General features: G+C 67.3%; 2 protein-coding genes across 6 annotated transcripts; both read left to right on the top strand.

The window, feature by feature from the left end:
* Window positions 1-965: 965 nt before the first annotated feature.
* Window positions 966-5,970, top strand: LMBR1L (limb development membrane protein 1 like). Of its 5 annotated transcripts, XM_052669786.1 has the most exons (17): window positions 966-1,168; window positions 2,701-2,785; window positions 3,015-3,051; window positions 3,158-3,297; window positions 3,378-3,481; window positions 3,552-3,678; window positions 3,784-3,852; window positions 3,936-4,000; window positions 4,108-4,183; window positions 4,272-4,355; window positions 4,432-4,508; window positions 4,579-4,656; window positions 4,752-4,825; window positions 4,922-5,012; window positions 5,088-5,154; window positions 5,236-5,397; window positions 5,480-5,970. In XM_052669786.1, the coding sequence occupies exons 1-17, from the start codon at window positions 1,097-1,099 to the stop codon at window positions 5,536-5,538; spliced, it is 1,467 nt and encodes a 488-aa protein (XP_052525746.1). In that variant the 5' UTR covers window positions 966-1,096; the 3' UTR covers window positions 5,539-5,970. The 5 variants fall into 5 exon arrangements, with proteins under 5 accessions (XP_052525746.1, XP_052525749.1, XP_052525750.1 ...); XM_052669789.1 differs by lacking the exon at window positions 5,480-5,970 and having other exon boundaries at window positions 4,752-4,811; window positions 4,958-5,012; window positions 5,236-5,388; XM_052669787.1 differs by lacking the exon at window positions 2,701-2,785 and having other exon boundaries at window positions 1,084-1,168.
* Window positions 5,971-6,724: 754 nt separating this feature from the next.
* Window positions 6,725-11,723, top strand: DHH (desert hedgehog signaling molecule). The gene is made up of 3 exons (XM_052669792.1): window positions 6,725-7,924; window positions 9,314-9,575; window positions 10,110-11,723. The coding sequence occupies exons 1-3, from the start codon at window positions 7,622-7,624 to the stop codon at window positions 10,829-10,831; spliced, it is 1,287 nt and encodes a 428-aa protein (XP_052525752.1). The 5' UTR covers window positions 6,725-7,621; the 3' UTR covers window positions 10,832-11,723.
* Window positions 11,724-13,222: the final 1,499 nt, after the last annotated feature.

The raw sequence follows: 13,222 nt of genomic DNA, 5'->3' as shown, positions 1-13,222 counted from the left end.
TTGTGGGGAAAGTGGGGACTTGGAGGAGTGGATGGGGCAGAGCAATGGCTGGGGAGGAAAGAGAGGAGTATTAAACATCCTGCTGTCGCATGTGCACATATGTTTGCTTCAAACACTTTGAGCTTTCTCGTGCTCTGGCCCTGGTTTCTTTCCTTGTTCCCAGCTGTCCTGGCTGGGCTTTAACTCCCTGATGTGATCTGTTGCTTTTCCTCGTTTCTGTACTCGTTCAACGAATAAAAGGCTTTAGGACAAGCTGCTGCAGTGTCACATACAAACGCTTTGTGTCAGCCTGGGCGGCTCGCAGGGCACAGCCGCATGGGAACGGGCTGTCCCCATTGTCTGTGCGCAGTGACACGGCTGCGGGGCTGGCAGCGCTGGCTCTGGCCGGCCCTTCCCCTGCTCCTTGGTGAAGGGGGGTGGGCCTTCCCCATCCTCGGGGCCAGAGGCTGTGGGTTCTGTTCTGTGGGATCGAGTCTCAGTGGGGGTTGGGAAGGAGCTATGCCATTGCCCGGGGGCCCCCTCCAGTGTATGGGGGGAGGGAGGGGTAGGAAGGATTTACGGGCCCCGGGGATTAGCCCTGGCTAAGGGATTAATGCTGGCGCAGCGGCTCAGCGCCGTTCCCTCCACCCCTCCTTCCCCGCCCCCCCGGCCGAGGCGAGGCCGACTCCGCACCGCTCCCGGGCCCGGGGGGGTCCCGCGGGGCTGGAGGGGCACCGGGGGCATCAATGAACGCGTTGGTGCCCCGGGCGTGAGAGCGGCTGCGCGCTCAGCCAATGGGCTCCGCCCGCGCAGCTCTCAGCCAACGAGCGGCGCCTCATTCTGAGCCAGCAGCCAATGAGGGCCGGGGCGGGACACTTCCGGGCGGTGGTGCAATGAATACATAGTAGCGAGCGGCGGGAGGGGGGGGCGTGGCCTCGGTGCCCATTGCTGCAGGCGGCTCGGCTCGGCTCGGCTCGGCTCGGCTCGGCTCGGCTCGGCTCGGCTCGGCTCGGCTCGGCTCGGCTCGGCTCCGACCCGGCCCGGCCCGGCCCGGCCCGGCGCCTTGCCCGACTCGACCCGACTCGACCCGACCCTTCCCGGCCATGCTTTCCACCCCATGGCCCCAGTGGAGCTCGACGCGCTGACCGTGCGGGAGCAGCTTTTCCATGAACGTATCCGCGAATGCCTCGTGAGTCTGGGGGAGGGGGTCCCGCTGGGGGTCCTGCTGGGGGTCCCGCTGGGGTTGGGGTCTCTCAGGAGGGGTGGAGCTCCCTGTGCTCCCGGTGGCAGCTCCGGGGCCGTGCCCCACGCCCGGGTCTTATCGCGGTCGCAGCTGCACGGCAGCGCCGTGTGCCCGCAGATAGCGGGGCTCGGCCCGTCCCGGGGAGCCGGGGGTGGATGGGGACCCTCGAACCGATGAGAGCCCCCCTGTCCCCCTTCCCAAAAGGCAGTTGGATATGGGAGGGAATGGGGCAGGGGCTGTGGGGTGTGAGGGAGCCAATGGAGCCCTTTTGTGGGGCAGGGCTGCCCTGGGCTGGTTCTGAGGTCCTGCAGAACCCAGGCACCAGGGCTCTCCCGTGCCAATGTGGGGTCCCTGGTGTGTGGGAGGACCGGGGCTGCCCGGTTTTGCAGCAGTGTCACAGCTGAGCCAGCACTGTGCCATGCGCCCGTGGCCCCTTCCTCAGCCCTACACCGTCGTCATCTCCCAGGGTGCTCAGTGTCAGAGGGGAACCCTCAAAACTGTGGGCTCTGTGCAGGGGAGCAGCCCTGGTCCCAGCTGAGCCAACCGGGGCATCCACTGCTGGGGGTCAGAGGTGTGCAGGGATGGAAGCGTCACAGCCCTGGAATCTGCCAGGGGCCTTTAGGGACAGCCAGAGCCACGCGTCCCTGCAGTGCTGCACCTCTCCCAGGAACGCCCGGTTCAGCTCCGCCAGCGTGGAGCCCGTGCGACCTTTCAGACTTTCCCAGGCCACGTTGTGGAGCTCTGCCCCGCGGTGACATCAGCTGGGAGCCCTCGCCCTCCGCCGGGCTGCAGCTGGGATGCTGCTGTCTCATGGATCTCCCCCACGAAAGCCCTGCCTCGCTCCTTTGCTCCAAGCTGTTTGGAGCCCCAAACGTGCAGTGCTGTGTGCTTCCTTCAGCGGGAGCAGGGGGAGGAACAGCCCTCGGGGTGCCCAGAGCTGGGCTGATCTCAGTGCTCTCTGCCACCCACCGGGTGGGCCCTCACCCCCGGGACCCCCAGCTGAGCCCCTAATATGAAGGGTGCCCAGGCAGGAGGGAGGTGTTGGTGGTGCTGGTGCCAAAGCGTTGGGTTCGGGCAACCTTTCCCCCTTCTGCTGAGCGCCCACAGGGATGAAAGGTCGCAGTGTTCCTCGAATGTCGCCTGCTTGGGCTGCGGCTCAGAGTGCCAGCGGGGGCGGGAGGGACAGACAGACACTGCGGTCGGCCTTGGTGCTGGGCTCAAGGCTGTGCCTGCAGCCCTGCTGGGTGCCAGCAGTGCGAGGGCTGCGGGGTCGGGGCGTTCTGTGCAGCCAAGGCTGCTGCTGGTGCTCGCTCTGCACTCTCAGCTCACAGGGGGTGACCCTGGTGCAGCCCATGCGTGTTTATGGGGAGAGAGCAGGGATAGGAAAATAAAATAGGGGGGAGCTGATGGGATCTGGGGACGGCAGCATTCCTTGTGGGGGGGAGTGCTGCCCTCTGAGGCCGCCGCTGTGCCTGCAGATCTGCGCCCTGCTCTTCGCCAGCCTCTACATCCTCTGCCATTTTGTCATAAGGCACTTCAAGAAGCAGACGGATTTTGCAGCAGGTGGGAGGATTCGCTGAGCCAAAGCCCTCGGGCTGCTCCTGCTCTTCCCTGCCCCGATCCCAGTGCGGCTCCTGCTGTGGGGGGGGGGGGGGGAGCAGAGCCCCCACCTCCATCCAGAGCTCTTCTGAGTTCTGCTGCGTTGTTTGCAGCAGAGAGAGGGGCTGGGGGAGGCGTCAGAGCGGGGAATGGCAGGGAGCTTTCCTGCTCACTTGTCTCTTGTCCTCTGCAGTGCACGATGATGAGGACGCCGCTGTCAACAGGATTGCGTGAGTTCCTCCCGTCCCTCTTCCCCTCCTTGGCGGATGGCACCACGTCCTCCCGTCCCCTGGGGGGGGACCTTGAGCTCTGACACCCACATGGGATCTCGGGCAGGTTGGGGCTGTGCACCTTCACCCTGGCCGTGGCGTTGGGCGCCGTGCTGCTGCTCCCCTTCTCCATCATCAGCAACGAGGTGCTGCTCTCCTTCCCCCACAACTACTACATCCAGTGGCTGAACGGGTCCCTCATCCACGGTGGGTGCGCGGGGCGGTGCTGGGGTGCTGGGCTCCCCCCCATCCTGCGCCGGGATCTCACCCCGTTCTGCCTCCCCCAGGCCTCTGGAACCTGGTCTTTCTCTTCTCCAACCTGTCCCTCGTCTTCCTCATGCCCTTTGCGTACTTCTTCACGGAGTCGGAGGGCTTTGCAGGATCCAAGAAGGTACGCGGCCCCGCGGCTGCTGCCCCCCTCCCTGTGCCCCCCCAGCTCTGTGCCGATCCCTGTCCCGTAGGGCATCATGGCTCGTGTGTACGAGACGTCCGTGGTGCTGCTGCTGCTGACGCTGCTGGTGCTGGGCATGGTCTGGGTGGCCTCTGCCATCGCTGGCAACGGCGCTGTGAGCCGGCAGTCCCTCTATGGTGGGTGCTGGGGGTGGGGGGGGACGTTGGGACAGCATGGGGCTGAATGTGCTGGGAGGAGTCCGGGGGCCCTGCTGTGCCCTGACCCCCCCCTGCTCTCCTCAGACCTCTGGGAATGCTACCTGCCCTACCTCTACTCCTGCATCTCGCTCTTTGGCGTGCTGCTCCTGCTGCGTGAGTGCTGGGACCTGAGGTGCTGGGGGGGCTCTGCTGCCACGGGGCGGAGTTGTGGCTTCACCCTCTGCTCCCCCCCTCAGTGTGCACCCCGTTCGGCCTCTCCACCATGTTCACCGTCACCGGGAAGCTGCTGGTGAAGCCCCGGGTGAGCTGTCCCCTCTGTGATCCCGGTTGGGATTTCAGTGTCCCCAACGCCGTGGGGCTGCCTGGGTTGTGACATGCATGTCCCTGGTGGCTCCTGCCCGCCCTCAGCTCCTGGAGGACCTGGATGAGCAGCTGAGCTGCACGAGGTTTGAGGAGGCCGCCGTGTCCCGCAGGATCGCATCTGGTGGGTGCCCACGGGATGGCATGGGGCGCCAGGGGGACCTGGGGTGCCAGGGGGACCCCACGAGCCCCACGCCGTCCCCACACCGCAGGGAAGGCTTCCTGCTGGCTCAACCTGAACGTGGCACTGCTGCAGGAGCGGCTCCTCAGCATCCGGAGCGAGAGGAAGAAGCTGGGTGAGGAGCTGGGGGGGCACTGGGAGTTTCCCAGGGCCCCAGGTTGTGGGGCAGGGTGGTAATGTGCTCCCTGCAGAGCTGCGGCGCCGAGCCTCGCCCTGGCAGAGGAACGTGGGCTACCCGCTGGCCATGCTGGGCCTCCTGGCGCTGACGGTGCGTGTCTCCATCCCCACGTGTGCCGCAGCCCCCTGTGGGTGCCCTAAATCTCCCCTCCTCTTCTCAGGGCGTCTCAGTGCTCATCGTCTGCTTCCACGTCCTGGAGCTGCTGCTGGACGACGCCGCGATGCCACGGGGGATGCAGGTGCCCGGGGTGGGGGGAGGATGAGGGGATGGGGGTACAGCGAGGAGGAGCCCCATCCGTGGGGCAGAGCCCCTTCCATGTCCCCCCTGCTGCAGGACGCGGCCCTGGGCCAGGTCTCCTTCTCCATCCTCGGTTCCTTCGGAGCTGCGCTGCAGGTTGTCCTCATCTTGTATCCTTCATGTCGGCACTGGGGGCTTCCATCCCCTGCATCCCCCCTTTCCCCCCCGCTGTCTCCTCTCTGTTCTCTCCTTAACACCCCCCCCAGTTACCTGATGCTCTCCTCCGTCGTGGGTTTCTACAGCTCCCCTCTCTTCACTCGGCTGCTCCCCGAGAGGCAGGACACCCCCCTGACCAAGGTGAGACCCCCCCCATTCTCCACAGAGCCGTGCTATGGGGCCGAGCCATGGGGCAGCACCTCTTCTCCTCCCCAGATCATCGGGAACTGCGTCTCATTGCTGGTGCTCAGCTCCGCCCTGCCTGTCTTCTCCAGGACGCTGGGTGAGAAGTGGGGCTGCAGTGGGGGTTTGGGGGGGGGGGGGGGGGGGGGGGCACCTCCTGACCCCCCTCCTTCGCCCCCAGGAATCACTCGCTTCGACCTCCTGGGGGATTTTGGCCGCTTTAATTGGTTGGGGAACTTCTACATCGTCTTCATCTACAACATGGGCTTCGCGGCGCCCACCACCCTCTGCCTGGTGAAGAGGGTGACGTGGGCTGTGCAGCAGGAGCTCATCCGTGCCTTTGGTGAGGGGGGGGACACGTGGGGGGGTGATGGAGATGGGGCTGCACCCCCCCAACCCCCCCTCGTGCTCTGCCTCCCATCCAGGTCTGCACAAACTGCCGCTGTCCGTCTCGCGTTCCCGGCCCCAGGGAGAGCATTGCTGAGGCTGTGGGGGTGTCCCCTATGGGCCCCCCCTCCCTCCACGGTGCTCGGTGGGTTTTGGAGCCCTACAGAAGAGCTGGAACCACGGGGAGGGGGGGAGCCTCATTCCATTTCCCTCCCCCCCATCTCAGTCTACTGTGCTACTGAGCCACGTCCTCCATACAGACCCCCAGTGGGGCTGTGCTGGCTGCAGCCCCCCCCCCCTTTACACCTTTACATACCTCATTTCCCCCCCCCCTGCCCAGCACTGCCCCCATTTATTTGGTTTTAAATCCCCCCCCGTTTCATTGTGACACTGAATGGAGCCCCTTTGCCCCCATCCCTGTGTTGTCTTTGGGGGGAGGGGGGGGGCACAGGTTGTCCCCCTGCGTCGAGTTGTTCAGGTCTCTGTTACCGTGTTTGGAGCAATAAACGAAGCTTCTTTTTTAATTTAATTACTCTTTCACTGTATAGAAACCACGGACTGGGTTTTGTTCCACCTCAGGGCCGTGCTGGGAGGGGCTCAGGGCTTTGTGCCATGGGGAGGGGGGGGGGTTCCGGCTCCTTCCATCCCCCCAGGGCTCTCTATTAACTTTCTTCCTGGCTGCTCTGGGAAGGGCTGAAGGTGAGGGTGATTCCTGCGGCCCGTGGGTCCCATGTTCCCTCCCCCCCCCCCCATGGGTGCTGGGGGGGCACCGGCTGTTGGAAGGGGGGGCTGGGCTGCCCCAAACCCACCTGCCCTTCATAGAGCAATGAGGGCTTCGTTGGGGGCTCACCTCGCCCCAGAGGAACTGCCCAGAGCAGCCCCAGCCCCCCACCCATCCTGCCCGGCCTGGGGCCGTGCCAAGCTCCCCCCTCCCACCCCTTTAGCGGGGGGGGCTTTACATACACCACCACCCCCCCCCCCCCCGGGCCGGGGTTGAGCAGGAAGTGCAGGAAACTGGGTTTATATAGCAGGAAATGAGGCCATCGGTGCCCGCTTTCCCCTCTCTCCCCTCACCCTGGGCTGGCACCAGGGCTGGGGGGGCGCGGGGGGCCGCGTTCTGCAGCCGGGTTTCGCCCCTTCCTGCCCTTCCTCTGGGCACCTTTGGGTGCACCTGAGTGGTGGCTGAGGGTCCCGGGCTTTGGGGGGGGGGGGGGGGGGGGGCGAGTTGGCACGGTTCGGTGCTGGGGGGTGACGTGAACCTGTCGCTGGGTGCCCGTGATCCCGGTCCCGGAGGGGCCGTCCCGGGCAGCGCGGCCCCGTGGGGGCGGCCCCGGGGGATGGGCTGCGGCCGCCGCTCCGAGGCGGAGCCGTGGGGACCCGGAGCCGCTGCCCAGTGCCGGAGCGGAGCGGCAGCGGGTGGGGGGCACCCGGCCCGGGGGAATCCCGGAGCGGGCAGCGGTACCGGTACCGGGGATCGGAGCGAGCAGAGGGAAAGGGGCAGCACCGGGAAGGGGGTTCGGGTAACGGGGCCGTGCCAAAGGGTCGGGGAGTGTCGGTACCGGAGGTGCAGCGGTGGGATAACGGCGGTACCGGGTAGCGGTGACGGGAAGAGGGGCTCCCTATTGCCGGGATGTGATGAAACGCAATCGGAGCGCTGCGGCAGGATAAGGAGAAGGGGATCCCGGTACCGGGAGTGGGGAACGGGGTTGGTACCGGTACCCTGTGATAGGGTAAGGAAAAAGAGGGTCCCGGTCCCGGTACTGGGAGAGGGGAACTCTTAAGCTTAGGGTTAGGATAAGGATTCCGGTACCGGGAGAAAGGAACAGATAAGGAGAAGGGGGCACCGGTACCGGTGCTGGGAGAGAGGAACGGATCCGGTGCCGGAGCGCAGGGTTCAGGTACAGCGCGGGGGGTGGGGGTGGAATCGGGTCGCGGTGCCGGTGGGGGGGCAGCGCCCGGTGCCGATTCCCAGTCCGCATCGGTTCCACGGGACGGCAGCGCGGGGCTCCCGGATCCCACCGAGCGCCGATCCCGGAGCCGTGGGTGTGAAAAGGAAACGCCGCCGGCCCGCCCCTGCGCACCGGGACCCTCCGAAAGCCCCGGGGCCGCCCCGCCGGTGCCATGCCCGCTCCGACCCCCCCGCGCCCCCGGTGACTGAACGAAGGCCGCAGAGCACCGGGATGTCCCGGCGCGGTCCGTTCGCCCTCGCCCTTCTCGCTCTCCTGCTGGCCGCCCCGGTGCTGTGCTGCGGACCGGGTCGGGGCCCGGTGGGGCGGCGGCGGTTCGGACGGCGGCAGCTTTCCCCGCTGCTCTACAAACAGTTCGTGCCCAACGTCCCCGAGCAGACGCTGGGAGCGAGCGGGAGGGCGGAGGGCAAAGTGCTGCGGGGGTCGGAACGCTTCAGGGAGTTGGTGCCCAACTACAACCCCGACATCATCTTCAAGGACGAGGAGAACACGGGGGCGGATCGCCTCATGACGGAGGTGGGGGCTGCGAACGGGGCCGGGGGTGCGGGGCGGCGGAACGGGGGCGGGAGGGGACGCGGCCGAACGGCCCTGGGCAGCCCCGACCCACCCCAGGGGGGCGCCGACCCTGCCGGTGCCTCCTCCGTAGGGTTTCCCGGCCTTCCTCCCCCCCCTTTCGCGTCCCGGTGCCGTCGGTGGAGCAGCAGCGGAGCGCTCCCGGTGGCACTTCGAGGATCCACGCCGGGGTTTAACGGGGAGCGCAACACCGGGGATCCCCGGGAGCCTCAGCTGTCCTCCAACCCCGGGGAGGAACAACGAGGAGGGGGCGGCACCGGGGAGAGCCCCCCCGGGGGGGTTCCCGGGCTGCCCGTCGCCCCGTCGCGATGCTCGCCGTCGTCATGGAGACGGGCGGCTGCGCCGTCGTCATGGCGACGGGGGATGCTGCGAGTGGTCCAGGCGTTCCCCCGGAGCGGGGCGGAGGGGGCGGTGGGGCCGGGGCGGAGGAGCCCGGTGGGCCGCGGGCACGGAGCCGGACCCGGGGGTGCGGGCGGCTGAAAGAGCCCTTTGTGGCCGTTCCAGCATTCCCGGAGCCTGAGGTCAGCGCCGGGCTGGAAGGAGCCTATTGTCGCCGGGCCGGGCCGGGCCGGGCCGGGCGCATTCCTGCCCCCCCGCCGCATGCAGGGTCCCCCTCCGGGCCGGGCCGCTCCGGGACCGGGCCCCGCACTGCCGCCCCCGCGGCTTCGCGCTCCCGGGAGCAGCTTTGTTGCACGGAGGACCGCGGGGCACCGGGGCATCGGGAGGTGCAGCGACCCCATCGGCTGCGGGGGGTGGGAACGGGCTCTGCCCCCTTCGCTGCACATCACCGCGGCCACCCCAGAGCCGTGTGGGACCCCCAAGTTTCGCCCTACGGGACTCTGACGTTGTCCCCCTGCACCGCGGGAGCTGCGCCCGTCCTGCCCAGCCCTGGCACTCGGCCCCATGGTGCCGCTGTGGGGCTGGTTCAGGTCGGCTGCACCCCCCCCTCAGCTCTGCCCTATGCCCCCCCCCCGGGTTGGGTTAATCAGTCACCCCATGGCTGTGGGGAAGGTGACTCCCAGCTCTGTCCCATGTCCTTTCCACCCCATTGCACGGCACCCGTGCAGCACCTCAGGGTGTGTTAATATTCAACCCGGGGGTGGGCGGCTCAGCTGTGCCCCTCTGAGGGATGGGGGCCCCGTCGGTGACCCCCCCAGCCCGCAGCCCCTCTGAGCTGGCTTCTTCCAAACCCCACACGGGCCACGTGTCCATCTGTCCTTCTGCATCCCGAGTAGGGCTGGAACGTTTGTAAGGTCCTGCAGAGCATTGAGGTGTGGGGGGTCCTGCAGAACGGTGCATCTGGGGGTCACACTGTCGTTTGTCCCCCCCCAGCGCTGCAAGGAGCGGGTGAACTCTTTGGCCATCGCTGTGATGAACATGTGGCCGGGGGTGAGGCTGCGGGTGACGGAGGGCTGGGATGAGGACGGCCACCACCTCCCCGACTCGCTGCACTACGAGGGCCGGGCGCTGGACATCACGACGTCGGATCGGGATCGCCACAAATACGGGATGCTGGCGCGGCTGGCTGTCGAGGCCGGCTTCGATTGGGTTTACTACGAGTCCAAAGCTCACATCCACGTTTCTGTCAGAGCAGGTATGGGGCTGCAGGGGGGCCGAAGACCCCAGCCGACGGCCCCGCAGCGCCCCCTGCTCCCCTATGGCATCCCACAGCCACGCAGGATGCTCGCAGCCCCAGCGCTCAGGCTCCGCTTGGCCCCGGCCCGGCTCCCCCCCAGCTTTCTGGCTGCCGGATTGGCAAAAATCCTATAATCCCACCCCAAAATGTGGCACAACCCCAGCCGCCCTCCAGGCTCAGCTCCCACGTGGGCGCTGAACACAGTTACAGGTTTTTAGGCGCAGCCCCCACCCTGCGGCCACTCCGGCCAACGGCCCCCATCCGTTGCATCCGGCCCAGAAGCGAAAGCGGCCCTAAATGTCACCGTCCCCAGCGGAGGAACAAAAGGCATCAGTGCGGGCGGACAAAAGAACTCTGCACACAGGAACCCCGAGGGAGGGGGGCGGGGGGGTGTCGGAAAATACCCACTTTGTTCCGGGTCCGGTCGGAGCAGCTCCTCCCGGGGACGCCCCCCACCCCGTAATCACCATTCTCTCCCCTCCCACCCCCCAGATAATTCCTTGGCCATCCGCACCGGCGGCTGCTTCCCCGGCCACGCCACGGTGACGCTGCGGAGCGGTGAGAGCCGGGGTTTGGCCGAGCTTCGTCGGGGCGACTGGGTGCTGGGAGCCGAGCCGGGCGGGCGCCTGGTGCCCACCCAAGTGCTGCTCTTCCTCCACCGCGACCTCGGCCAGCGCGCGTCCTTCGTGGCCATCGAGACGGTTTCTCCATCCCAACGGCTGCTGCTCACCCCGTCCCACCTCGTTTTCGCCTCACGAGGGGTCGCCAACGGCTCCGCCGCGTTCCTGCCCGTCTTCGCCCGTCGGCTGCGCCCGGGGGACGCGGTGTTGGCCCGCGGGGACGAAGGGCTGCGTCCCGCAAAGGTGCTGAGGGTGTCGAGGGAGGAAGGGATCGGGGTGTTCGCCCCGCTCACCTCCCACGGAACCGTCCTGGTGAACGGGGTGCTGGCATCCTGCTACGCCGTCCTGGAGAGCCACCGCTGGGCTCACCGCGCCTTCGCTCCGCTGCGGCTCTTCCACGGGCTCCTCTCGCTGCTGCCGGCCCGCCCCGAGCCGGGGAACGGCACGGCGCCCGAGGTGGGCGTGCATTGGTACTCGCGGCTGCTGTACCGCCTGGCACGCGGCGTGCTGGGCCGTGAGGGCGCGGGGGGGGCAGGGACGCCCCCTCCTTGGGACTCGCCGCTGGGCGCTCGGTGCTTGGAGCCTGGAGGGTGAGGAGGGGGTGTGGGGCGCCTCCAGGCCCGCGCTGAGGGCGGGTGTCCCCTGGGGGGGCGTCGCTCACGTTGGTGCCCCTCACTGGGTGTCCGCTGGGTGGGAGCCCCTCAGGTGCGGATCCCCACCGGGTGCGTCTCCCCCAGGTATCCCCCTCCGCTCCGCCCCCAGGTGGGCGCCCCTCACTGGGAGACGGCGTGTGGGTGTCCCCTGGGTGGGTGGTCCTCAGGTGGGCGCTCTTTGAGTGGATCTGGCCGCACATTGGGTGTCCCCCCCCCCCCCCAGGTCCCCCCCCCACCATGTGGGCACCCCTCGCCCTCAGGCATCTGTCCCCGGGATGGGTGCCGCCAGGTGGGTGATGCTTGGGGAGGAAGTGGGGCAGCACAGGGAGCGCAGCTCAGCTCCACGCCCCGCACAGCGCTGCCAGGTGCCCCGTGCCCCCCTCCCCCCCACTCCCCCCGTATTTATTGCTTTATTAACCACTGTGGAATGGGGCTGGGGTCATTGCACCGAGCCCAAATCCACCCCAGAGGGGGTTCGGTGAGCCCACCCCCACCTGCTGCTGCTGGCACCTTGGGGGGGGGAGAGGGGAACCTCTGCCACCCGTCGGGGTCCCCGTCCCCACGTGGCTCAGTGCTGTGGGGGATCCAATCCCGGTGTGTGCCGTGGGCACGGGGGGGTCCCAGCTCTAACCCACGCTAACCGCTAACCTCCCCCCCCCATTAAGAGTTTTATTTTTCTATTTATAAATGATAATATAAATGCGCTCGGCACCGCACGCCTCGCAGCGGGTCGAAGGGGGGGGAGGAGGAGAAGGACGCGCTTTTAACCACTTGTTTAAAAAAAAATATGTTAATATTTAATTCTTTCGGGAAATAAAGAGAATCTACGAGAATCTTGAGGTGCTGTGGGTCGGAGTACGGATGGATATTGGGGGGGAGGCCCTGCGGTCGCCCTCCCGCGTGGCTCGTGCAGGTGCGCTGCAACCACGTGGCTCCCCGGTTCTCTCCGTTTTCATGAATGGAGCCGCGGCGGCCAGCGCGCATGCGCCACCTCTTAGCCCCGCCCATCCGCCGCATCTCGGCCAATAGGAGCTGCGGGCGGGCGGTGTTGTGGTCACGTGGTTCTCCCTGTGTAGTGGCGGCGGCACCGCCCCCCCGCGGCGCTGCGCCTTTATAGCGCCGTGTGCTGCGCCCGCCCGCCCCGCTCTGACCCCCTACCCGCAGCAGAGGGCGCGAGTGGGGGCCGCCCACGGGGCTGGGGGTTCCCTCATCCTGCGGCCGACCGGGGGCTGCATCCCCTTAACGGTGCCGTGGGTGCGGAGGAGCGGCTGTGTTCTCTCTGTAGGGCTCTATCTCCCCACATCGTGGGGCTGGAAGCAATGGGGGGACCCCAGGCAAGTCCCTCGGAGTGTTATTTTGTGAAGGAGACCCTCGAGGAGTGCTGTGATCCCACAGCGTGGAGCAGAAGTCCCCCAGGCGCCCTCCTTGGGGACAAGTGTGACAAGGGGGAGGTGGCCCTACTTCCAGTGGGGGGTTCTGTGCAGCCCCGTTCACCCCCCCGTGCACCAGCAGCATCGTGGTGGCTGTGGGGAGATCTGGGGGGGGTGGGTGATATTCTGGAGCTGGAGCGATCCCGAGCTCTGAGCGTCCCCTGGCCCTGCGCTGGGTGGCGGCTCCGCGGAGGTGAGGGACGGAGCTGCGGGGTCACAGCTCTCATAGAAGCCGGGGCGAAATGCAGCGGGTGCTGCCCTGTCCGGGGGCGGACCTCGCTCGGCAGGGCGCTACGGGATCCCCGTGGTCCCGCCAGGCCAATCCCCAAGTGAGAGACGAAGGTGAGCTCCAATGACTGCGTTGTTCCTCGGCCAAAGAGAGCTCGGTCTGGGGGGGGGTGGAGAGGCGACGGACTCCGGGTTTGATGTTTGATGTCCCCACGTCCCCAGCCGACCCGGGGCGGGAGATGAAGTAGGTGGATAAATCCTATGGCAGAGGCAGAGCTCCGGCAGCACCTCCTCAGGTCACTGCGGTGGATTTTCTTTGCGGTGGGGAAAGGGGTGGGGGGTTCAAAAATCAAACATTTTAAATGGGAAGAGCTGGAGTCGGGTGTGGGGTGAGGATGGAACCGGGGACCCCAGACCCACGCGTTGGGTTTTAATCCGGTTACCCGGCCGGGGGGGGGGGGAATAATTGCGGCTAATTACCCATTAGGTGCAGGGAGGAGGCACGTGGCTTGGGGGGTGGCGGCTGTGCCCATTCATATCGACAAGGAGCTGTTTCTCCTCCTTCCCTGCGGGATGGACACGAGTGGGGCCGACCCACTGCGCCCACCTTCCGGGGGGGCGCCCAACATGGGACCCCACGGACACGCGTGGTCGTGATTGCGACCGGCTTCCAG

Source organism: Tympanuchus pallidicinctus, unplaced genomic scaffold, assembly GCF_026119805.1.
Source record: "Tympanuchus pallidicinctus isolate F22 unplaced genomic scaffold, pur_lepc_1.0 scaffold82, whole genome shotgun sequence".
In the NCBI taxonomy this organism is placed as follows: Eukaryota; Metazoa; Chordata; class Aves; order Galliformes; family Phasianidae; genus Tympanuchus; species Tympanuchus pallidicinctus.
Note: the sequence above shows the minus strand (reverse complement) of the source record. Positions and strands in the feature narration are given on the sequence as shown.